Source organism: Arctopsyche grandis, chromosome 6 (assembly GCF_051622035.1).
Source record: "Arctopsyche grandis isolate Sample6627 chromosome 6, ASM5162203v2, whole genome shotgun sequence".
In the NCBI taxonomy this organism is placed as follows: domain Eukaryota; kingdom Metazoa; phylum Arthropoda; class Insecta; order Trichoptera; family Hydropsychidae; genus Arctopsyche; species Arctopsyche grandis.
The window spans coordinates 15387543-15414185 of record NC_135360.1 but is presented as its reverse complement, the minus strand read 5'-3'; the positions used below and the strand labels follow the sequence as shown (position 1 = coordinate 15414185).

Here is a 26643-nt window from a genome sequence, read left to right as displayed (position 1 = left end):
TGTATTTTATAACATTAGTACATGTATTTTTTTATTTATATAATTATCAATTTTGCTCTCATTTGTGTTAATATTTTTAGAATCCAATTGAAAATCGACATAATTTAATTTCAAGATGGTCTGTTAAAAATATGCTACCATTTAATACATTCAAAAATATCGAACCTATTGTAAGTCAACGATTACTAATTCTTGAAAATATATTAACAAATTCCACGGATAACCTGACAAAGCTATCTATTATGAAACTGCAATTGGAATATGCCGGTATATTTAAACACGTGTATAAATAAATTATTTATTCATAAGCTATTTGATACATAAATATAATTTAAATCTTCCCAGAATTGGCTTTGGAAAACGATTCCATACAAACATGCAACAGGTGGATTAATAGAGTTACTCAAGTAATAATCAATTCAAGACAAACCAATGAAATTGATACAAATGATCTGTCGAGAATCGCTGGTCTTGTACGTTTAACTGAAGGTAAAGCGGCTTGGAAAAGTGGTCACAAAGATGTTGCCTTACATCTTGTCAAAAAACTGATTACAGAAAAAACTTACAAAGATGATAATTTATATGCTCATAGTTTAATGTAAATCCAAACGTTTTAATTTATTTGAAATATATAAATATGTACAATATACAATTTTTATTTATAATCAAACAATCTTTATTTATAATTAAACAGGCAATATGGTTCGTGGATGCTCGAAACGAGGAGTGAAAGTGCTCTCGACATATCCAATAATTATCTGATGGAATCTTTGATAGTTTTGGGAACCGACGGAAATTTATCTTCCAGATTATCTGGATATTTAACTATAGCCAGATTTGCTGATGGTGAATATAAGCAGGTATGGATGTTTTAGTAATTTTGGCAATAAAGTACAAAAACTGTAATTTATTATATATGTATATATTAATCGACAGATACACTCATACATAAATTCTTCAGCATTCATTAATAAAATAAAGTGTATGGAAAAATGTAAAGATACAGCTCAGTCATTGAAACTGAAACAGGATGATAATCTTTCAAGGTTTTTATAAATTTGAATTATGATATATGTTTTTAAATACTCTTTCTTATTTTAAATACATAATTGATTAGAAACGAGCGAAAAGCCATGTTGTTTAATGATCGGCAAGGTAAGATAGATGAAAGTGAAATTGTAAATATGCAAGCTGAAAGGGAACAATATCTTGAACTAGCATTAAGGTAGTATAGCTTTTGTTTATTTTGATTAATTATTATGTATATATTTACCTAATTGCGTTGTTTTCTTCAATTAGATACTATGTTCTATCTCTGCGTGAAGGAGATGACAATGATTTATTAGCGTTCCGTGTTATATCATTGTGGTTGGACAACTCTCTCATGGAAAACTTTAATATGGAGAATGAAAAAACATTCGTTGAATATTTTAATTTGATACCGTCATGGAAATTTCTCACTTTGATCCCTCAACTAGCGCCAAGATTAAATTACACAAAAGGAAATAGTTTCCAGGAAGCTATATACAAATTAATTAGTACTTATTTAATTGATATAATTAAATATACAATGTTTGAATCATTTAATGTTACTGAACTCAATTTGAATTATAGAGAAATGTGCAATTGAACATCCTCACCACACATTACCTATATTGCTCGCATTGAAAAACTCAAATAAAGATGCCGATTTCAAAAGTGAAAGCACCTCAAAGTCACAAACTAAAGGTTTTTATTTATCTAACATAATATTTTCTGGTTTGATAAATATTTACATATATTTTTCTTTTAAATAAATGACTAACTTCGTTTTAAATATGGTTGTGGCTATTTGCAGGTACTATATCTACGACAGGCGCATAGCCTTCTGCGCATAGTACCTGCAAATAGCCAATAATTCGCAGATATGGTACCTTCAAATAGCCAATAATTTGCAGATATAGTTCCTGCAAATAGCCACCACCTTTATATATTTAAATAAATTGTATATATTTTGTTTATAGAAACCGAAGAATATGTTACGACAACTAAAAGAATTCTAGAATCTGTTTCTTTGTCTGACGATTCCACTATTAAAGAGTGTATAAATGAGATGGAAACCCTTAGTATAGGTAAAAATGAGCACATCAATTTCAAAATTATTTTAATATTCATAAAACAATAAATTTACTAATGAATATATTTGTATTTAGGTTTGATAAGTTTTGCAAATTTTCATTCAAAATCAAAAGTTGCATTGCAAAAAATTCCACGTTCAGAACCGATAAAATCTTTGAAGAATTTGAAACACGCCTTAGTGCCAACAATGAATTTACCAATTAGCAAAACTGGGAATTATCGGAACATTACAAGTGACATTCTTTAAAGTACAACTAATTAGTTAAAAATTTGGACTTTTGCGTTTACAAAATTATTTTTTAGGTGTGCTTTCATTTTCCGACGACTTCATGTTAGTCGGAGGCATCAACGCTCCTAAAAAACTAGCATGCAGAGGATCAGATGGAATTCATCGTAATATGCTTTTGAAAGTATGTACATACATATACTACATAATTAAGCTTTGAAATTTACGTATAATTATTTATTTTCATAATGATTATATAATTTAGGGCGAAGATGATATCCGACAGGATGCAGTAATGCAACAAGTTTTTGGCATCGTCAATAATCTTTTAGCTAGTGACCGACACACAAAAGAAAAACGACTCATTATTCGTACCTACAAAGTAAGTAATGCGAATAAATATTTTATACTTATTTTGATCGTTCGCTGTGATAATGAATATTTAATTTTCAGGTAGTACCTTTATCCCGACACAGCGGTATCATAGAATGGTGTGATGGGACCGAGCCATTTGGAAAGTTATTAGTCGGCGCCGATGGTTCAAGTGGATACCATGCCAAATTACGTCCAAACGATATACCGGCACGATCTGCTCGTGAACTGATGATTTCTAAGCAAAAAGCCACCAACGAGGATAAATTGAAAGCTTTCAAAAATATTTTAGCTAAATTTAAACCAGTGTTTCATCATTTCTTTACGATCAATTTCCTCACTCCTGCTTTGTGGTACGAGAGGAGAGTTGCTTATATGCATAGGTAGTTAATATAATGTGTACAATGTTGTTCATTCATAATACATGTATAATATAAAATATTACAGTAAATTTATAGAATTTTGTAATAAATATAAGTCAGCAACGGTAGCAAAATTTCTAACTATGTATTGTTATATTTTATGTTTGCTTTTACATGATATTATTACTCACTCAGTTTGGGTAGTTTTTGTAGATTTACCTCCACATAAAGTATGTTATAATTGTTTACAAACTTTTCAGCGTTGCTACGTCATCTATGACAGGTTATATTCTAGGCCTAGGCGATCGACATGTACAGAATATACTAATCGATTTATCAACTGCTGAAGTTGTACACATTGATTTTGGTAAAATAAAATCTCACTCATTGACATCCCAAAGTAAACTCACTCTAATTGAAAACATAATTTTATAGGTGTAGCTTTCGAACAAGGAAGATTGCAGCCGACTCCCGAGACAGTTCCGTTTAGGTTGACTCAAGATATGGTAGCAGGATTTGGATGTACTGGAGTTGAGGGTGTCTTCAAAAGGTTAACTCTTATTCCGATGTTCTCATAAAAAAATAACAATTTTTCAAATTCTTAATCAACTGCCAACAGATCATGCGAAAAAACCATGGATGTTCTGAAATCTAATCAGGAAATATTGTTAACAATTTTGGAAGTGTTGCTATGCGATCCGTTGTATATTTGGACAGTGAATGAGGAACAAAACAACAAGAATCAAAACAGTATTACCAGTAGTCTAATGACTCTTTCCACATCTCGCACTAGCAGTGAGTGATGACTGTTGAATTGTTTCATATTGGGCGAGTTTATTTCGATTATGTGTAATGCGTTTATTGAATTTTTAGGCAATGAAGGATCTGGTAGTGAAGCTGAAAGAGCTTTACTTCGCATCCGAAACAAACTGGACGGAATTGAATTCGGCAGCATATTAGCTACGTCAGGACAGGTAGCTCGTCTTATTCAACAGGCTATGGATATTAAAAATTTGTCGAGGCTGTTTCATGGTTGGCAGCCGTATTTGTAATTTTGTTATTAATTAATTGTAAATGGCGACTCCTCTATGTTAACCCTTTTGAGTGCTGACGTCTTTTCTGTTGAAAACCTGCCACGCTGAAAATTTCGCCAACATTTCTAACTAGAATTATTTAGAAATCCAATAAAAAGCAGGTATAAAAATTGCAACTAATTCAAACAAACCTTAGATACTCAGTACCCTAGATAACCACCGCCGAGGATTTCGAGTTTTGTAAAGGTGTGTTTAGGCTTTCTAATATATCTTGCAACAATATAAAATAAACAAAATAAGTCTATTAATGAATGTATTTTTCCAAAATTAGTTCCATCTTCATTGTTGTTAAAATGTAATGCTCACAATCTAAAATACTCAGCAGTTAGGGATTTCCATCGGGAAATTCTGCTATGGTTATAAATTAAGAAATTACAGTGTAAACCGGTCTTTATAAACGTTGACAAATGAATGACATGGATTACACGACCCATGTCCAATGCATTTTTTTTCAATGCTACCTGGAATGGCTTATTAGTATTCTTTAAAGGTAGTATTCTTGTTTACTTTATACATGCTCAAAATACAACCTACAAAATACGCCTATCGGCGTATTTCAGGCCCGTGGACTTGTTGGTAAAATGCCGATCGGCATTGGTTAGCATTCAAAGGGTTAAGATGTGACTTGTAATGTTTATATGTATTTTTCTTTGTTGTTCTTTGTTGCAAAACTTGTAAGAGTTGTTTCATGTGTTTATTTAAATATTTTTTCAGTGAACAAATTCATTTAATTATTATAATAAAAACTAATAAAACAATTTGAAATGTTTTGTCATTTACATTTATTTTTACAATCACAAAAAAAAAGATACAAACTAATATTCATTAGATAGCATAAGCTAACCAAAGAGATTGAGATGAATACTGTTGCAATTTAGGTATCGATATAAACAATCGTCAATCCAATGTTGTGCTGAACTTAAATATACATATTTTGTAAAAAAAAAACTTAAAAATAATTCATAACTGGTAAAAAAAAGACAATACACATCGATGTAAACATTTCAATAATATAATATATGCGTATCGCGAGAGAGCAACTGTTTTCAAACGTTGGAATTATGAACGTATTGTTGGACGGACACTGCAATAATAGAGATTGGTAAACGTTTCTGGATCTGAATTTAGATTTTTTTTCTTCGAGTTTAAATAAATCCATATACACATACATATATTTACAAATAACATTACTGCACGTATTTACCATAAGTGAGAATTGGAGCAAAACGTTATAAAGTCACACTATTATTGCACTTTTTTAAATCAAATACAATAATGAAAGAAAATCAAAGTTGAATTTAGTCTTTAGCAGATTAATTGTGAAACTACAACATTCAATATACGTGTGAAAGGCGCACAGTGACAAAAAAAAATATATATATAATAATTTTTAATATACATTTAAATGGTAAATTTTAATTCTAAACATCTTATTTGATAACCCGTTGCAGCTTCACTCATAAACATACAAATATCACACTTTTTAATGCTAATTGCATGAAATGCACATTTTGCAGTACTTTTTCTCTGTAACGGTGACTTTCCTCTGCAGCTTTGACAACGTTAAGCTTGAATAGTGGGATTGTAAATCAAACGAAAGTGTATGATTCCCATCGTTTGCACTCGGCAGCACTACAGCTTTGAGTGGAAAAGCACCATAAGGCATAGTTGAAATTGAATATGAATATATAAAATATGTACTAAATTATTCAGTATGTATGGCGAAAATGTTGAATCGCCCAACGAAGCAACCTCCGTCGGATTTATAAAGCGCAGTCTGCGATGATAATCTTAATTTAATATTTTGACAATATCAAGGTAAGCACTAAAATTAAATATAGGCGCGACACGCTCCACAGTGAGAAGATTTACTTGAAGGGGACAAGACCCGTCGCCTTTCCGAGGAGGCCATGTGCACCTTCAGCTCCTGATTCGGCAGCCTTCTGCGTGGCGGATGTAACACCAGCAATCAACTAAAATAAAAAAAATACATTATAAATATTAAAAATCTACAAATAACAGAGTAATTAAGTTGAGTACTTTTACATACCATTTCCCTTTTCTCGTCGATATATTTGTCGGCATGTTTCAATTTCTCATCTGCTTTTTCACTAGCTGCTTTCATTCCACTGTCGATTGCACCTTCAACTTGTTGCAAACCTTGGTCTACCAATCCTGTCACTGCATTTGAAGCTTCTTCGGCGGCTTTATTGGCAGCATTCTTTCCTTGTTCAACAGCGGCATCTATAATTATAAATTGGTATTCAATACATGACATGTAAGCACTGATATACATATGTACATACAATAGATTTAGAAATTTATAATGACGAAGTCTCTAATAATAGTTTAGAATAACGATTTCAAAACTGGGAGGCGCGGACTAGTACAAAGAGGCGCGTTACTTTATAACAAAATAAAATAATATATAGGTACTTATAAATAAACTTTCAAAATATAATATTAAAATCTATTCCTGAAACGCATGTAAGTTTTGATGGGTTACAAAGAAAATCCACTAATAATTAAAATACTGATGGTAATAAAAGTAAAGATAGTAGGAATATAAGCGACAAGGAACAAGGAAGTAGAAATATCTAGACAAGAAAATACAATTCATCTTATTTATCATTGAGATTCACAAGCGCGTAAGTGTATTATAAATGGCTTGGAAAGACCAGTGTGTTTGCTCTGTACGAAAGTTTTGGTTGCAGATAGTACGAGATCAAATAAATTAAAACACGGCACTTTGAAACTATGCATTCTGAATATGTTGGTAAGCCTATAACATTTTTTCAAAAAAAAATTAGATTGTCTAATAAACAGAAGCAAACATTCAAGAAAATAGTTAATGTGCCATCAAATGCTTTGCTAGCATCGCACAAAGTTTCTTACAGAATCACAAAATGTAAAAAAATCCACATACAATGGGAGTGATACTATTCGTCAGCGGCTATTGATATGGTTGAAATAATGTTCGGCAAAACATATTCAAAACAGTTGTAATAAATACCAATAGCTGATATGATAATACAGTTGAAAGAAGAATTTTATTGTTTTGTCAATTATATTTGTATTTTTTTGTATTAATAAATTTTTATCATTTAAAAATGTTTGTATTATTTTATGAAATAATGAAGGTTTGATTAGATTTTTTTCAAAAGGAAGGCCTAGTAGCAATAAGTTTAGAAGCCACTGGTTTAAAATATGGATATTTTTTTTTAATTAATTCAATATAGCACTCAGAAGAACTATTTTACCATTGAGAAATTTTCTATATGAATCAATTCCGTTATTTATTTTTGTTACGCGAATTATTATTTTCAGATAAAAACAAAAATAACTCAATTCAACACCAGATCAAGTTCATTGAAAAGCAAAGATTCTGATGAACCTTGAAGGGTATCAATTGTTTTCGCAACAAATCTATAAATAAAATATAAGTAATTATTGACTCGACGGCATATTAAAAACATATGTGTATTACTCACTGGCAGCATTTCTAGCCTGTTCTTTGGCAGCTTCTGCCGCTTTTAATGCATTGTTTTTAGCCTCTTCAGCTGCTTTACGGACATCATCTGCAGCTTGTTTGGTGTGGTCTACTGTTTGGTTGATAGTATCTGGAAGGCATAGATAATTCAAATTAAAATTAATATTGAACACAATACACATTGTAATATAAAAGAAAATTTAAACAGCTTTTGATCAGTATGGTCTATTGTTACGATTAGGACATGGAGATAATCAGGATGTACTCATTTTATCGAATATAATCCAAAATACATACTCTTTGTATCTTCTACAGCTTTCTTAGTGCTATCAATGGCAGTGGTTGCTGCTTGCCGGGTATCGTCAATAGCGCGTTTACCATCGTCAATAGCCTGAAAAAACATCACATTATTATTTAAGTGTATTTTAAATTCATTTGCAAACTACACAGGCTCCTTAAAGCGACTTAATAATGGGCAGTAGAAATTTTAATTACCTTGCTAGCGGAATTTTTAGCATCTTCTGCCGCCATTCCCATTTTATTGAATTCTTTGTCGAGAGAATCGATGGCCGATTGCTTGGTGTTTGATGCTGTACCGGCCGCTGAATAAAAATAGGATGAATTTTAAACTTTTGAACGACATTGAAATTATGGTTTACTTAGACGGATTCATTACCTGATGTAGCGGCATCCAATGCGGCCTTTTCAGCATCACTCTTGGTGGTCTGAATGGTATCACCGACTTTCTTTGCTTGGTCTTCTACCATGTGTGAAGCCTCTGCAACCTTTTCTGCAGCCAAGTTGGAGGCATCTTTCTTTTTTCGGTCGAAGAGGGCTGCCGTCTTCTCGCCGAAGTTTTTGAAAGCACCTATACAACAAATTAAATCGAATTAAATTTTATTTCAAATACCCAAATCCATTATAACAAGCTATAGATAAATGGAAAAAATCAAAGAAAAAAACTCGCTATCGAAATACACAATGGAAGAAGTGAACGTTTTCAAATAATTTGACTGAACCAATAAATAATCTATCCAGCAGGGGGGCCTAGATATAGACGAGTTCCCATTTTTCTAGTAGTTCCCGGCTTGTGATGAAATCTGAACGTTTCGCAAGCATAAAAATGTGATGAATTCAGACTGTTGCCCGCCCACACTTGAGAATTCTTCATCTATTGAAGACGGTTTATACGACGTAGGAATGCCGTCGTAATTAACGTCTATGCGTTCAATTAAGTAAAAAATCCTCTACAAACGTTCAGAAGACAGATTACCATCATCGAATGACCAATGTCGGTCATAAATACCGTGATAAAATACCATTCTTTGGCACGCACACGCATACTTTGACCAAAATTTAAATTTGACTATATTATAACTTAATTTTAATATAAAGATGCTACTAAGCGAGCACTTGCATTATAAAAATGACGCATAATCGATAAAAATATGAATTTTAATTCGAATAGGTCATGGTTGAGAGCACACCAGGTACCAACTATCGCATTATGAATTATTTATTTGACAATATACTATGTTAATATCATACCGCAAATTTTTAGATAAACGACCGTAGAGTGGATCCACTCATTACTTTTGTATATTTTTACATATTTATTCCGAGATATGAGTTTGCATTTCCAGTCAGTGGTTTGAATTCGCATAGTTTTATACTCGTGACCTCATCGCAGTGCGATTGCAGGAAATGGGCCTACACAAGCATTTAATGCAGAATTTTAAATTATTACACACGCCCGATTTATTACAGTCGGTTTCACAGACAGAAACTAAATTGATAATCAACGCGGGACAACCATATATTTTAAACTTATATAATACTAGTGTTTTTACCCGGCTTCGCTCGGGATTTGTAATACAAACCGCTTAAACATGGCCAATCTAATAGTAAACATTTTATTTTATTCAAATTTATTTGAATGATGACGTCATGGATTTACGAACCAACAATACTTACATACTTACAAAGTCTCTTTCGAAATTATATATTACAAAGAAGAGATACACGCTTAGTTCAAAAACTATTCCTTTAAAATTATATTAAATAAACCTTACATATAAGTATATATAAAGCATACTATACACTGTTGCTTAGATAAATATATGGGTTTGTTGCAAACGATCGACAAGCGCCAGACAGACTGAACCACAGATTAAACTGGATGGCTGCTTTAAACGCAATTCTCGATTTCACGGATGATAGATTGCACATCAGATGACGAGTAACCTTTCGATGTGCACAGATGCAATTATTAAAATGGTAATTGTTAAAATTGAGTTGGATCTTTCTGGCGAGTTTAATAAGGCAAAATTCGGAACTAAAGTATCAGAAGCACATAACGTATACACATGTCGGGACTCTGGGTAGATTTCGCTTAGTGTAAGTGCGAGCAGTGCGCACGCATAAGGTACAAGTGTCGTTAATCTGTGGTTCAGTCTGTCTGGCGCTTGTCGATCGTTTGCACCGCATCGAAATATATGTATTGTGTTAGTAAACTATGAATTTTGTACTCATTCGTTTGAAAGTGTTGATTTTTTTCAAAATGTTCTCTACTTGAAATAAATATATTTTATATTTAAAATTTTAAATGGATATATGTACAACATTTTCCATCTTGTAGGCACATAAAGCATGTAAAATTCCATATGTGTTGTGAGCTTACATGTTTTCCAAACCCACACACAATCGTAAGTTAAAAACAAAAGCTTCATCATAATAATATATATTTTGAAAAAACAAGATTTTTGATGCTCGTAGAAAGAGTAGAAGAAAATCAAATTGTAATTGGTATAAGACTGGATTTGCAAAGCTTGTACGAATGTACTTGATGGAATTTCGAGATGAGAAGATTCCAAGGCATGCTGTAGAGTGCATGAGCACCTATTCAAGGCCATGGCGGCAGCCACACCTAGAGCCAGGGCAGGGTATTCGAACTTGGAGTTTACCGTTGGACAGACAAACCGGTTGAGACTAGTGGGGGAACGCACCCCAACATTCGAGCATCTCTCGCCGGCAAAAACCAGCATAATCGATGTGGTGACCCAAAGACAACGCAAAGGCAAAAACCCCAGATAAAGAAGTTGCTATTTCTCACAAGTGCGTCACAAGGAGCGAAGAGTACACAAAGGCACATGGCGATGAGGCGTACACGTGGATATGCAATTTGGAACATGTGTCAAACCGACTGGAAATAGAACAGACGACCTCCCACTTGTGTGCAGACGTTTCGCAACTGGCCGATTAATGCTTCCGATTCAACAAAGCTCTTTGTGCGGATTCAAACGGCCGAGGAAAAATGCCTGTGAAGTTTCCCGAGGGGAAATTCGACGCCGTGTCCACATTTGACGGTCAGATTAGAAGCCAGTATGGTGTGCTACCTACCATATTTTCACACGACCTCGAAAAGCCATCGAAGATATATTGCGACGAAACGATACGTCTCGAATATAAACCAGAGGTTCTCAAATGCTATACAGATATGTATATCTAAGAATATACACACAAAGTTAGAGACTATGCCTTCTATATAATTTACACAAAATAGTCACATTGTATATAAACCAAGCACTCGAAAATTGTAAACAATACATATGTGTATTAAACATGAAGGCAACCAGAATCAATACTCGCAATTTACCAAACACACGAAGCAAGTACCAATAAGAAACACGGTGATACATCAAAGGCAAATATATATTCATTGTGTGAAAGGAAAATTTCAGCTTCAACATGTCGAATGTGAGAGAAGTATGAGAAGAAATAATCAATACTAACTCCTTTCCACGTGTTAAAATTTCTATGTTGGAACCATAGATGTATAATACATAGATCCGCCCTCACGCTTTATACTGGTCTCCCTTTTGGCGCATGCAAAATACATGGCGCATGCACACTTTCTCTCAGTAGGTAGTTAGCTTCTAAGTAGGAAAGGTCGATTGAGGAGATCTTGTCGATAGATATGCGGAGATCTAGTCGTCACTAACTGAGGGGTGCGGGGGGTTTAACTAGCGGGGAAGTGAAAAAAAACCGCCGACCGTTGCGTCGTAGGGAAAAAAACCTTTTTTTTTCCCAACTTCCCCGCTAGTTAAACCCCCCGCACCCCTCAGTTAGTGACGACAAGATCTCCAACCAAAATCACGCGTCAGGGCCCATCTATGTGTATTATATATCTATGGTTGAAACCTTTCAGTAAAATTTCTATGTTAGAACCTTATTTAAGCTCAGAAAATGCTTTTTTTTACTAGTTTTGGGCATTTTGAGCAGTTTTTTGTACGGCAATTTTCCTGTGCGGCGGATTTTCATACGACAGTAGACTCGCGCGAGAGATTTTCGTAGCGGCGGCTATCCCAGTAGCGATTCACATTTGGGATGTAATCATCGAACCGTTTTTTTGTATGCACTATAACTGGCCAAATGGGTCCGTGTATGAACAAACTAGCATGTTCATGAACGAACAAAATGTACACTTGGACTGTAACATGCATATACACATCAGAAGTCGCTGCTTCTAAGAACTTTATACGTAATTATTAATAATTAATCAATGGCATCGATGACGAATCACCACTGACTCAAATGTATTATACATTAAATGAACAGAAATCGGAATTACACGCTCACTTGCGAACCGATCCAGTTCGCATAAACTTAGCTCGATATCAGAGTTTATGCCAATAAACAAACTGGATTACAAAATCAATTTCTCGCAAATCAAAACAATATTTTCCGACGCAAAAGAGCACACACACAAGAGAAAAGCACGTTTCGCGTCGTTTAAAAATAAATCTTTTGTACGTGTATTTTAAACACTTGGCTACTTGGCAGAAGTGCGCTCAGCGATAAAGAACATACAGAGTTGCATTGCGAAGCGAATTCACCTGGAGCGTGTTTTTAACCCTTTCGCGCCGAAGCGTCGCCGATTAGACCTTGCCAAAAATTTTTTTTAGGAAATACATAATATGAATCAAACGACTTCGTTTTCGAACATCACCTACACAAGGTGAGGTCATCGGAAACAATAAAAACAAAAATTAAACGAACACACATACACGTGAATTTTAGACCTGCTACTCACAGAAGTCGACCTTCACCGATGAATGTTACTATTTCTTATGCGCAATAGATCCACACCGGTGTGATCAATCCAGCTGCCGAAAATGGAAAAGGTGTAACATGTCTATCATTATCATACACGATGGCCCGCCAACAGAGGTGGAAAAAAAATGGTAGTATTTAAAAGATTCGTATACTTATATGGAGTGTTTTCGATAATTATAAATACATACATAAATGCAATCGAACCAAAACGGACAGACACAGACAGCACTGTATCAAAGTTGTTAACTTATTTGTTCAACCGTGACGCGTCGATTAAATATTTGCCTTATATATGTATGTTTATAATAGGAAGTGATGTCATTGTGATGAAGATGTCACCCAATTAAACTCACACATTGAACATGTAATGGCGAAGCGCTCCTGATTATCATAATCAAATGAAAAGTTATATTTAATATACTGCACAAGTAAGTATTCGACTTGGAGATTTTTACTACGTATTGCTCTTATATGTTTTTGCCTTTATGGAAATAATTTAATTGGTATGCGTGCGATTTTACCATAACTTTTATGTTTTCGAGTTCACATAGCTCAAAAGTCATGGTCAAAGTAATTTTGGAGCAAATTGGAGTACGATCAAACGAAAACTTCGAATGAAGGTTTAAGGCAAGACATTAGCCCATTGGTACAAAGGCAATACATAAATTGAGCTTGTATTCACAAAAATCATTAGTTGCAATGAATTTTTCCGGTACATAAAAGTGATCCAAATTTGCACAGCACGTGGAAGAAAATGTAGATATTCATGTAGATATTGATTTGTTTGTATTAAACGCTTCAAATATCAACATGTCGAAAAATGTTCACATCATTCTCTTACCCAGGCCCGAGGTGAGGAGGGGGGGGGGGGAGACGGTACAAATTCCCAAGATCCAGCTACTTTTAAGGACTCGATCCGAAATAATAAACGGTATAAATGAAGCCTGCAAATTCCCGTCTGCCCAGCGGTGACGAATTCGCCGACAAAATTTACCATAAGCAGTTTATGTACTTATTTTTTTTTTATTCTTAATCACCCTTTTTTGGTCCGAGTTTTCTCTTGGCTCTTACCTACTGAGTTGAACCACTTTATTATTTAATTTGCACAGTAGCACAGTAGACAGTCGCTTCATAATTTATCTTTATGAAATCTTATATATAATTTCGAAAGAGACTTTATATATACATATTTATGTAAATTTTAAAGGTTTGTTGGGAGAAACAAATGAATGTTTACTATTAGATTGTTTTGCCATGTTTAAGCTGTTTATATTACAAATACCGAGCGAAGCCGGGTAAAACAACTAGTAAATTATAAAACGACTGTCAGTTCGATGGGTATAAAGTAGTACATTCTAAATACTTCCATAAGAACATCAATCATCTGTACATTTGAATACACGTGTTGTTTCACCTTTTTAACAAGCTTTTCAATGATTCCATTTTCAACGAGATTTTCAAACAAAATAAACTTACATTTCTTCATTTTTCAAAGTGTGATTATATTCGTAATAAATATATATATATATATATATATATATATATATATATATATATATATATATATATATATATATATATATATATAAACTATGACTAGAGATATACATAGCAACTGATTCATACTGTTAACTCATAAGGTATTAAAATATTTTCCCACATAAAACACACATAATAGACGACACAAGTGGTCATTGAATAAACGTCCATCTGACAAAACGTCAATTGAACGAAATGTCTTTGAACCCACACATAACACGCCGTTATCTCAAATTTAAACCCCCAAATAAAACATCACCAGATCGGACATCGTCCTCAAGAGTCCACGACAGGCTGGAACGACCCGAAGATACACACAAAGATTGGGGGAGGGGGGTCAAACGAGCACGCACCGAGTTCCAATGATCAGTATCGATCCGATACGTAGTATTTCAAAGCAACCGCATCGTAGAATAATCAGGTCAAAGAGAGAAACACACACATGAAGCGTGATATTAAACGATAATTGTGACACAGAAATAGTGGTAAGGTGCGGTCATCGAGGGGTTGCGTCACCGCGAAAACTGCTGACCGAACAGCAATTACGCGCAATTAGCTCACGCTTAGTGCTAGAGCAGAAGGGAGTGATGATGAATCGGTGACGATGGTTGACGAGAAGAAGACGGACGGAGTCACCTGGTGAGTTGCCAGGCCGGTAATTAATTACCCAGAGTCGTGTTATGACAGACGAAAGTGGGTTAATGGGTCGACGGTCGGCCGGGATATACGATGACCCTTCCGTTTGCTGAGAAGTGCTCGTAATTGTCTTTATGGGTTTGTCCTATGGTAAAAGTTTTAATGGCTACGTGTAGCGAACGACACAAATCGGAACTAGCGCCAGACTGGGCGACTCCAGACGAAGGCCGCATCGATCTGGAAAAGAAGGTCGGTCTGCTGAAACGAACCTGAAAACACCACCTGAAATAACTGTAAATGCACAATGCTAGGTTTTAGTTCTATATCCAATGATCCAGAGCTGGTAGAATGTTAATCATTGCCCAAAATATTAACCCAATTCTACATATAAATGGAACTAAACCACACGATCAATGTGGTTCCATCACAACTAAACAGTGAACGCATTATTTGTATTACATATTATCACACTGGCACAACACAAAAAGTATTCTTTGGTACATTCTATAATATATGGAAACATTCATATGCTCAGTAATGCCTTCGTAGCGTAGACATAATATCAGTAGCCGACAAATCTATTCATGTTATACAGCAGTAAATATCAAACAAAACCGGTTGTTGTTTTTTTTTTGAAAATATTCACAGACGACGTGACGTAATAACAGCGAGTGCAGGCGCACTAACGAAAGTGCGCATGCGCATTTGAATATCTTCGGAATCGTCATATTGTCACAATATTGACTCGAGGATACGACGCAAGCAATATCGCGCCGTATCGTCGCGCTCTGTAATGTATATGTAAGCCGATTTTGCCTTGCACTTGGCCAAAACAAGTCAGAACGTGCCGAATTGTGCGCTGCTGTATAGTATGAATAGAAGTAGTATTGTATGAAGTTGTATATTTACTCAGGTGGGTTGGATTATTTTTGCAGACCTACATACATATATACGCATGTCTTACTTGATTATTTAACAATATATAAGTACACATAGCTGTGCTATATATCCAGTAAAAAAAGTGTCAGCAGTTGTAAATCAACCGTCAAGAAATGAAGACACAACATTTACAAATATGAATTGTAACTTTTTAAAGCGCAAATCATCATAAGATCAAGTGGTAACAAAAAATGTGTGCTATTTCTTTTAATAATTTCTAGTCTATGAAGAAAGTTTCTTTCACTAACAAACGTCCGATTTTCATTTTTTCTTTGTATTTATAGTTTAAAAGGTAGATTTTTTTTAATCGTTTGATCAAAGTCCCAAGTAATGCAAGATTCCAAACAAAATTACACGCAAATCTAGAAATCTTAATCTCAAAAAGAATACCCGAATCTAGAATAGAGTAAAAGTCAATCTTTTTACTTGCAAATAAATCATTTTAATCAAAGTTGCTGTCATTTTATTTTACACATTAGTAGTCGAAGTCGCTCAACCGAATGTTGCCGACTTTCTACCCAAGACAAACAAGGTGCACATTCAAACCAACACATCTTAGAAACCTCTTCCACTCAATCTTTCAGTGAAAGCACGGTGAAAATCGACTCGTCGTGCATATTCAACAAAATTGAACCACAAATTGTTTACAGTATGAATCAGCAATGAAAGAAATTCAAAACGTGAGCTCATCTTCAATAAGATTATGTGCCAGAACGCTAACTACATACATACACATGAGTATTGAATTACAATAAAAATACATATGTTTGCTTGAATTCCTCATGATGCACATACACACACCTGTACAATGTTTCACGCACTTGATAATGAAAAATCACTTTCGATCGCATACATATATTACATATCTACATACATATTGATGTTTGTACAGGTTGTGATTTGAATATTGAACTTGTGGGCGTCGACCGACACCCGACAAACCAGTTCGACTGAACCCAACCAGCTCCAATGTGGCAGTAGAAGTAGAAGATCACCAAAGTGTGACAACAACATCTAACCAAGGGAAGGTAGAGGAAACACAACACAGGTGAATTCAAAAGACACATTTAGAAATTAATTAAAAATCAATACACTCACCTTTGTCTATTGTGTGTGCAAGTTCAGACATGAAATGCGTACAAAACGAATCGTTAGTCATGTTGAATCAAAAAAATACTACGTTTATTATGTGTTACCATGCAACTATAATTACATACTTTATACTTCTACACAACGTGTCCTTATTAGAATCTAATGGGCATGCATATCTGAATGTAAAACACTACCATTTTTTTTTTAGGGTGGGTAAGTATGTGTAATTGGGTCAAGAACGCCACTTTTATGAATTTCCATCGGTCGTTGTAGGTCACACAACCGAATATAGGTCGAAGATAATATGATCATCTCCAAATAGACGACAGCCACAAGCTCACGCACCGAATTATATGAAATGTATAAAAAAAAAAACGCACTGATTATAATTTTAGAGTGGTAAAAATAGAAAATTCAGAACCATTTCTATGTGTTTTAATCAATCGAAAGAGAGCAAAAATTTCTTGACGTCAAACGAAACCTAAATCATTTAATGCGTAGGAAACTTGGAAAGTTACAAATCGCTGAAGATATATTCCAACATATGTACTATGTAATACTGATACTTTTTCTTGTTAAGTATATGCAGTTTAATACTAGAAAAATACTTCAGCCGTGATTCGCTATTTAAAATCTTACTCACTTCAGGTATGAAGTGACATATTTGATCACTTGAATAAATATTACAATATATCTATATTTATGGCCGAAAGCTCGATTTACAAATTCACTAAAAAAGTAAGGTGAGGATTAAGAACCGTGACGATTAATGAAAATTTTTTTTGTGAATTGATTTTTTTGTGAGTGAATTCTTATTTTTATTAATAAATAAATTTATTTTTTCTTAAAAGAAATACTGTAAATATATAAAAAATAATTGGAAATTCTCAAGAGGCCCCCGAAACCAAAGGGCCCGCATGCACCGCATACCCTGCGTCATAGCAGTTACGCTACTGAGTATATCCCAGGTATATTTCAAGCTCTAAACATATTTTATGATGTGATGACTAAAGAGCGGACCCAGAGCGCGCTGTCCATTGTTCACATGTTGTAAATGCATTGTTAAAGGTTTGCCGAACCTTTTTTACAAAGCATTTACAATAATGGAACAATAGACGGCGCGCTTCCGGTCCTACCTCTAGTGATGACTAGACTGCGGATAGAGAGCGTGCTTTTTCCAGGAATCGAGGCGGTTTGGCTCTATTTACAAAGATAGAGTGAAAAAAAAAAGGTTCGGCGAACCTTTAACAAAGCATTTACAACAATTGAACAATGAACGGCGCGCTTTGGGTCCGCTCACTAGTGATGACTCATCTTTAAGCTGCATATATCAGTGATATCAACTTATTCACACATTATATTATACACACGGAGACAACAGTATCAAACTGACACTTCAAAATTGAATAAAGTGTAAAAAGTTTTGCAAAAAGGACTCACCACATTAACCACATATGTGAAGCTTATTTGTGAAATATAAAGGCAAACATGACACAGTGACAAAATATACTGTGACCTATGTTAATATTTCATATTTACATTATTCATTGAAGTGTTCGAAATATTACTGATGCGGATTGGATGTTTTTGTGTTGCCTCAGTGTATAGAAATATTTAAAAAAAAACCTTGAAAGGTATTTTTACACTAAAATAAAAAAATATATATACCATTTAATGATTGCAGACGGCCGTTAAAGCTTTAATTGAGCGACATCATAGTAAAATCGCCACTTTGTAAATAAAACTTTCATCAATTTTCAACACAATGCAAACAAGTTCACCTCGCTGATTTACTGTTTACACAGATTTAATTGCAAATTATTCACGCAATTATCCCCCGAACGAAAAAAATAATAATTTAAATCAATCCTCAAATATTTTATTTGGTTATTTACAAGCAATGCACACATTGCAAAACGGCGACAGAATGTGAAGACAAATATGTATGTATGAGCAACAAATGCTATAACATCAATCAATAATAACACACGGTAAATTCTGTTTAGTATACATTAAGTGCCGGTCAAAACATTGCAATGGCTACATGGCCCACGTCGACCGTGAGTGCATAAACACTCGAGAGAGCCGGTCTGAGGCTGGTCTAGTATAAAATGTACGTAATTACGACGGCGATGGTGATGGTGATGGCGATGGCGCAACCACGATGATGTCATCCGCGTCACGAGCAAGGACACCACGGCATTCCTGAGGCAGAGCCAGGGGTCGCCAACCAGAGGTCAAGTGACCACTTGATCCCCGTCCCCGAATTGTAGGAGGACATGGAGAAAGCGATCGAAATGGTGTTGAGGAGGCGTCATTGAAGAGGAGAGGTCTCGGTGCAGTGGTGTCACGTGTCAATGCCAAATATACGATTTGACGTGTCCGTCGAATCGAAGCCGCATAGTAAAGAGCAGAGAGAGAGAGAGAGCGTGGAAATAGCCACACGAACTGAAGTGCTATTTCCAAGTGGAGGCCCAAGCCGGGGCCCCTGAAAGTCCTAACGAAGTGTGCCAAAAGGGGGCTTCCGGTATGGCGTCGGAACTGATGTGAATCGAAAACAGTAGAAATTGACGTAGCCGTGGTGCAAATTTGGCATACAATTGCACATATATCCAAATGAACACGACACGACAGTGAAAAGATAGTCAGTCAAGCAACCCTCCTATAAGGCGTTGGATCAGCAAATCAGCAAAAAGGCATACGAAATGCAGTGGTGTCACCCCAATTTTGGAACAACGGGTTTCCAATTTTTTTTTCAATAAAATTATTTTGAAAATATATATATGTATATCAGTGGCGGCTCGTCTATATAGGCTGCGAGGCTACAGCCCTCCCAGTATAGTACAAATGCATGCTATTTTTGTCGTTCATATGGGCTGCAGGGCTGCAGACCTCCCAGTATAGTACATAAGCATGCTATTTCTGTCTGCATTTGATCACCGGTATGGTCAACCAGCTATTACATCCCGGTTAATCTCTGCAGCCCCCCCCCCCCCCCCCCCTCTATGAATTCTCACGAGCCGCCACTGATGTATATACATTTTTTTCCGTTCAAGGCACGAGTACATATACATTGTATAATTTTTGACAAGAATTATATGAATTTTTAGATTAAATATCGAAAAAAATATATATCGAATCGTCGTCATAGAAACTTTGATTTGTTTTCGATGATACCAACAAACCTTACATACTTACATACATACATAGTTACTAAGTCTCTTTCGAAATCTAATATTCTAATATATATGTAATTTCAAAAGAGACTTTGCATGTAAGTATGTACTGTTGGTTGGTAACATCGAAAACAAATCAGTTTCTGTGACAACGATTCGATGGTTGAATTTTTTCAGATTCAGATTCGCCATGTTTAAGCTGTTTATATTAGAAATACTGAGCGAAGCCGGGTAAAACAACTAGTTACATATAAATTGTAAAAAAAAATCAGTCCGATTTGATTAGTGGTTTGGGAGATAGTTGAATTCAAAAACATAAAAAAGAGGACACCTATAAGGGGGAGGTACCACTTCCGGTCAACTTAAAAAATTGAAAAAAATTTACGTCGTATCGATAAGAATTTCAGCAACCGATACTAAGTTTCAGTTCGATAGGACTAACGGTGTTCAAAAAATCCCCAAAATACACAGACACACAGATACACACATTTTTTTCTAGATCATGAAAACGTGATCAGTGATCGATTCCGAGTTCGAATCAGTCAAAATCTCCAGTTAGAATTTTCGCATGATCATAAAACTTCATCTATTGTTACTACATACATAAAGTAAAAAAAAATTACAGTACATATGTATGTAGATAAAGTCATGCACACTCATTTAATAGTTTGCTCCAACGCGAAGAGTATGCTATACAGATTAAGAATACAAATATTCTTTATCAAATTTATAGTTCAGTGATTATTTCACAAAAAACGATCTCGTCCACGTCACTAAAATCTCGATCACAGAACATCTGGCACCCAAAAACTCCATCAATCGAAAGGTAGCCACGCGAAATATTGTATTAACCAGAACTCTTGTGCCAGATATTCCGTGTACGCGATTTTTGTAGCAACGATTATCGTGCCACAAAAATTGATCGCAATTTGCGCAATAATCCGCTTACCCAAATTTACATATGCATACATATATTGTACCATGTATTTTTTTACAATTTTATCCTTTTTATTTTCCCTTCTAACTATTTTACATTTCCTTACAGAACAGAAAACGCGTTATATATATCAGATGTAGTGACTGTATACTGGCCGTAGTGAAAAATTCGAATTTTAGATTTCCTTGAGATAAAATAATAAAAAGCTTGTAAAACTTAATAAATTTTAAACTACATATATCCTATGCCTCCTACCAATTGATCTATCTCAACAAACTAATTAATATAAAACTTGTAAAATAAATGGGTTTTTCCATACATTTCATAATTATTAAAAAAAAAATACATGCTCAATAATCATCTGTTGCAGTTTAATTGGTAAGTTTTTAATGATAAGTTTTGACTGACGAGGATTCAAAGTTTTGCCAGAAACTCCCATACAAAGTGAGCCACATTCACAACGGTCATTTATATGGCTATAGTAAGTAGTTTTTTCAGGTTCCAGCCATTATTTTGAAAATAGAAATTGTCGGGAGTTTCTTTGGGTATTTATTTGTGTTTAATTTTTTTTCTTTTAAATTAACTAGGTAATCTTGACTACTGCTGGTTTTTCTCCATCGTATTTGAATTGAATTGGTTTTTGGAATTGTAATCCCTGACTAGTGAGTTTTTGCAGAAAAAAAAACGACCCTGACCAAATTTATATACAAACAACTAAATACGGAAATGGACACGGAATTTTGTATATATGTACATATCGTAATATATGTGTAGAAAATTTCAAAAATCTTTTAAAATGGATCAAAATATTTTACCTATATTTTTCAATCAGTGCGTAAAATCAAATTAAAAATAATTTCTCTACAATAATAAAATATCTCAAAAAAAAAAAAACAATTGGCACTGCCTTATTTTATAAATTTCCGATTTTATATATATGTATATATGTATATATGTATATATGTATATATGTATGTACATATATATCTATTTGTAAATTAAAAGGTCAAAATTCGCGTTGGTAACTAACGGTCGATAAACTTTTCTTTCCCTCCTACCAAGAAAAAATACGATAAATAAAAAATATGCGATACTGAGTGGACTGAGGTTCAATTAAAAAATACAAATACATATGTACATCAAAAAAAGTCATAAAAATATTTGCGAGCTTGTAAATCATACGTGTGTCGAATTTTCTTGGGTGATTTCATTAAGAGCGCATAATTTTTAATAGATAATGAAAATAGCATACATAAATAGAAACATACAAATGAGAAAATTCCTAATCAACATTTCTACTAGTAAAATCAATCACAAAATATAAAAAAAAAGAATAGAATACAGTAATTCAAGATAATAATAACAAAAAAGTAATCAGAACAATTTATCTAAAAATTCATATGCACTGCATAAAGTGCATATGTAGTCAAATAATTAAACTAGAATGCACACTCGAATAACAAAATTTTCGCATGCAATGATTGCACAACTAACTACAGAGTGCATGCATTACATTCTATTTAAATTATTATATACAGTAAAAAAATACAACAAAATTTATACTAAAAATCGATCAATTATGAGCCAATATGTATGTGTGCATTATAAGTACTTATAAACGATTGGATTATAAATATAATAAAACAGTTTTTGTAAAATATTAATGTAAATGTACTAATTTTTAAAGAAAATAACAATAAATCGTATTCGGAAGTAATATACATACATAAGTTAAATATCAATAAGAATATACATTGATCATGAAGCGAAATCAATACTGAAAAAAATCGACCGCATTGCGCAAAAGTCTTGACGACGAGTGCAAATATATTCCGGCATATGTATGCCATAATGAACAGAATGTGTTTCGCTTATTGGATTTAATTGGTGGTGCAATTAATATTGAATTTCAAATTGGCGGTTTGATTGAATTTGAAAAAGTAAATACGAAAGACTACGGAGTGCATGAAAAGTGATAAAGTAGTGTGCAATAAATGTAGATGTGTGTGAACCTGAAATGCCGCTGAACATGATGCTGGCTGAAGAGTTACTAGGTGAGAGTTGAGAAGAGTCACTAAACTGAACACTGGAACTGGAACCGGAACCGGACACAACCACCGCGCCTACGACCGATCGTAAACTGGTAACTGCGCAACGCTCCGCAACTTCTTTCGCGGTTCATAACCAATCGATTGCTGACCATTCGCCTTTTATATTTTATTTATTTTTATTACATTACAAAAATTATATTTTCTGATTTTCTACCGTCTAAAATTTGTGTCAACATAATCTGATGTGGGAAATATTAAAATCGTTAATCAACTGATGGTATTCCTGTTCATTATTATTTGATTTTACCATTAATTGACGTTAAAGGTCTGTTCATACCTAGCACGTACCGACTTCAGCAGGTATCCGGCCGTACGAAAAGTATTCTTTGATACATTTTGTATGGGTATATTCATACCAACCGTCACGTTTACACCACGGCAGGCGTACAGCAGTACCCGACATTTCCTGTTCATACCTTACAGCAACATCCGTCAACGTATCGTATCCGTTTTTTTGGCCATCGTGAAAATATACACGCGAATTACGTGCTATGAGTCTGCCGCTTTGCTGTTTTGGACCAATTATCGATAGTGACAGTTGACAGCTGTTCAATCTCTCAACATGTTTTTTACGGAAATATTTAAAAAATTTTTGTCCATCTGCGATGTAATGTGATAGTATTTGGCCATTTCGATTACAATAATGCATTAAGGTCTGTTCATACTTAACAGCACTGCACGACTCCGTTTCAAATATGTCATTTTATTACATTTCTATTCATATCTACCTACATGTCGCGGTCACGTCACGTTTACAGCAATTTGGCCGAGTGCAAGGCAAAATCGGCTTACATATATGTACATTAGAGGCCATGACGATACGGCGCAATATTGCTTACGTCGTATTGTCGAGTACTTGCAATATGAATGCATACACGTGCATTCGTAGCTACGCGTCAGAATACAAGTCAGCAAAAATGTTTCGACGTTTATCGAACGAAAAATTATGTATAATCGCGCTGTTGTTGAAAGAAGAAGCTCAAGAAGGCAATAAAAAAGCACGGAGGCGTTTTGATGTGCATCCCATGTTAAAAAATAGAAAAACCAAAGGAGAGTTTCGGACACTGTATAAGGAGCTTGTGGATGATGGACAAATTTTTTTAAATATTTCCGTAAAAAATTTAAATTTTTTTTTAATATTTTTTAATATTTGCGCCAAAACCATGTTGAAAGATTGAACAGCTGTCGACTGTCACTATCGATAATTGGTCCAAAACAGCAAAGCGGCAGACTCGTGGCACGTAATTCGCGTGTATATTTCCACGATGGCCAAAAAAACGGATACGATACGTTGACGGATGTTGCTGTAAGGTATGAACAGGAAATATCGGGTACTGCTGTAAGCCTGCCGTGGCGTAAACGTGACGGTTGGTATGAATCTACCCATACAAAATGTACCAAAGAATACTTTTCGTACGGCCGGATACCTGCTGAAGTCGGTACGTGCTGACTAGGTATGAACAGACCTTAAGAAGCATTGTTATCTATAATACATTTTTTTTTAAGATCTATTATAAAGATATGCGTCAGTAAATAAGAAACACATTGCAATAAGCATTACATTAAAGTGATGGAACTCCTATTCAATATTAATTGATTGAAATATATAAATACATTGCTTTTTTGTGTTTATAAATGGCCAACGACTGTATTATTTCCCCTATATCTGGATTTTCTTTCAGCTGTGTTTGTTGTGTAGTATAGTACGTGAATGGTGTTGTTAAGGCCAAGTGAAACGTCGACTGTTTCTGTCAGTGGCGGTGTCTGATAACTGTCATTATTTCATCATTTTAATTTTTCAATTATATCTCCGAAATCTCTTTAACTGATCATTTTTTACCTGAGGTAAATCAAATTATTATTCTTGTTATTTAAAATTTTACAATAAATTGACGTAAACGTGTATGTTTTCTGTATATAGACGAACGGCCCCATTCTGGCAGGCTTAGGCACAAGCAAAATGAGACGAGCGAATAACTACAACTATACACCTTTATCCCAAAATCAAAATGAAGCGCTGGAAGCTGAAAACGATAGAATGGCAGACGAATTGAGCGGTAAAATCGGCGTATTAAAATCACTTTCGATTGATATTGGACACGAAGTAAGAAGTCAAGATCGACTTTTACGAGGGATTGACGATGATATGGATCGAACCGGGGGTTTTCTCGGTAACACTATGAATAGGGTATTAAAATTAGGCAAAGCAGGTCACAACTATTACATATTTTATCTATTCCTCTTTGCCATATTTGTATTTTTCGTTTTGTACATAGTTATGAAATTCAGATGAAAATTTTACCAAAGAACACATTACACATTGATGAATAAGCGTAAAGTGTATTCGAATCTGATTGCCAGTTCTTTAAATCATCCATGCGAGATCACAAACCATTCATACTTTTATATTCCATAATAAAAAAAAACCACTAGTTTTAATCTTGTAAAATGTATCGTTAAAGCAGCTAAACGGTTGTATGGGAAAATCCACAATAACTTAGATCTATTAAATGATCTTTTGCAACTTTCATTCTAAAATTCGCATCTCAAAATTGGAAGATTAATATTTTGCTGGCTGCCTCATTCAATATTTGAAGTCTATTTTCTAAAAACTGAAATGAATAAATAAATGATCTAGTATTTTGACTTCAAACACCCAAGGGCCTGTAATTTGGCACATTTTTTGTGAATCTTGAATGTTATAGGGTGACATTTATAATAACTATAATGTTTTAAATATTCTTGTATATATTGTTGGTAACGATTTTGTATAAAATAAATAAATGATATTCTTAAAAAAAATTGTTTATTCAAATAAAATAGTTAATATTTAAGAAATATATACATAAATTGTAGGCATATATGTTTAAAAAGTAATTAGTACATTCTACAAGAAATTTGTATTTTACATTTTGAACACCAATTTCCTATTATTTTATGTTAATTAACATTATAATAATTAAACACTTCGACTAAAACATAACTCTAAGCAGTCTTAAAGCTTGAATTATAAGTTTTAACCACAGATCAATACTTTTTTATGCAACATTTAATATAATGTAAGAATTCAAACTGAAAATAATGCCTAAAAAATACGTAAATATTATTGCATTCAATTATTTTGATATATATGTATATAATATATCTTACATTTTCAAAAACATGAATTTAGTTAGGTATGATATGAACACAATTTCACATTAACATATTATATAATTATTGCTAATTCATGTTTTTCATATAATCGGGGGCTTTGGTATTATACATAAAAATATGCAGTTCCCCAACTCGCATGCAAATTAAACATGCTTAAAACTAATTGTCAATATTTCTTTAATAAAAAGTTGAGAATTGTCTAGATATCAATGGATAATATTAAATAAGTAAATTCTTTAAACAAATGATGTTGATCCAATAAAAATATATACAAATAATG

General features: G+C 34.0%; 3 protein-coding genes across 4 annotated transcripts in view; 2 read left to right on the top strand and 1 right to left on the bottom strand.

Annotated features, from left to right (window-relative positions):
• Positions 1-4941, top strand: part of tefu (Serine/threonine-protein kinase tefu) — a 16445-nt gene extending 11504 nt beyond the window's left edge. The window contains exons 22-37 of the mRNA XM_077433143.1: positions 81-267; positions 346-598; positions 695-860; positions 937-1046; positions 1118-1225; positions 1300-1538; positions 1615-1728; positions 2004-2111; positions 2193-2351; positions 2422-2528; positions 2610-2726; positions 2798-3099; positions 3339-3445; positions 3514-3628; positions 3698-3873; positions 3952-4941. Coding sequence (XP_077289269.1) covers positions 81-267; positions 346-598; positions 695-860; positions 937-1046; positions 1118-1225; positions 1300-1538; positions 1615-1728; positions 2004-2111; positions 2193-2351; positions 2422-2528; positions 2610-2726; positions 2798-3099; positions 3339-3445; positions 3514-3628; positions 3698-3873; positions 3952-4130 — 2547 coding nt within the window. The 3' untranslated portion in view covers positions 4131-4941. The remainder of the gene's footprint in view (positions 1-80; positions 268-345; positions 599-694; positions 861-936; positions 1047-1117; positions 1226-1299; positions 1539-1614; positions 1729-2003; positions 2112-2192; positions 2352-2421; positions 2529-2609; positions 2727-2797; positions 3100-3338; positions 3446-3513; positions 3629-3697; positions 3874-3951) is intronic.
• On the bottom strand, positions 4935-23270 carry LOC143913408 (uncharacterized). The gene is made up of 7 exons (XM_077433160.1): positions 23109-23270; positions 8339-8530; positions 8158-8264; positions 7960-8053; positions 7664-7792; positions 6223-6416; positions 4935-6145 (listed from the first exon to the last, which is right to left on the bottom strand). The coding sequence occupies exons 1-7, from the start codon at positions 23125-23127 to the stop codon at positions 6041-6043; spliced, it is 840 nt and encodes a 279-aa protein (XP_077289286.1). The 5' UTR covers positions 23128-23270; the 3' UTR covers positions 4935-6040.
• Positions 15964-26643, top strand: Bet1 (blocked early in transport 1). Of its 2 annotated transcripts, XM_077433163.1 has the most exons (4): positions 15964-16072; positions 16784-16939; positions 24890-25052; positions 25129-26643. In XM_077433163.1, the coding sequence occupies exon 4, from the start codon at positions 25168-25170 to the stop codon at positions 25498-25500; it is 333 nt and encodes a 110-aa protein (XP_077289289.1). In that variant the 5' UTR covers positions 15964-16072; positions 16784-16939; positions 24890-25052; positions 25129-25167; the 3' UTR covers positions 25501-26643. The 2 variants fall into 2 exon arrangements, with proteins under 2 accessions (XP_077289289.1, XP_077289290.1); XM_077433164.1 differs by lacking the exons at positions 15964-16072; positions 16784-16939 and adding an exon at positions 22156-23239.

Excerpts from the sequence above, each read along its gene's own strand:
- LOC143913408 (XM_077433160.1), bottom strand. Across the intron at positions 8,265-8,338 it reads ATTGGATGCCGCTACATCAG|CGGCCGGTACAGCATCAAAC; the intron begins GTAATGAATCCG and ends ATTTTTATTCAG. Across the intron at positions 7,793-7,959 it reads AGCTGTAGAAGATACAAAGA|ATACTATCAACCAAACAGTA; the intron begins GTATGTATTTTG and ends TATGCCTTCCAG.
- Bet1 (XM_077433163.1), top strand. The coding sequence starts at position 25,168 with ATGAGACGAGCGAATAACTACAACTATACACCTTTATCCCAAAATCAA.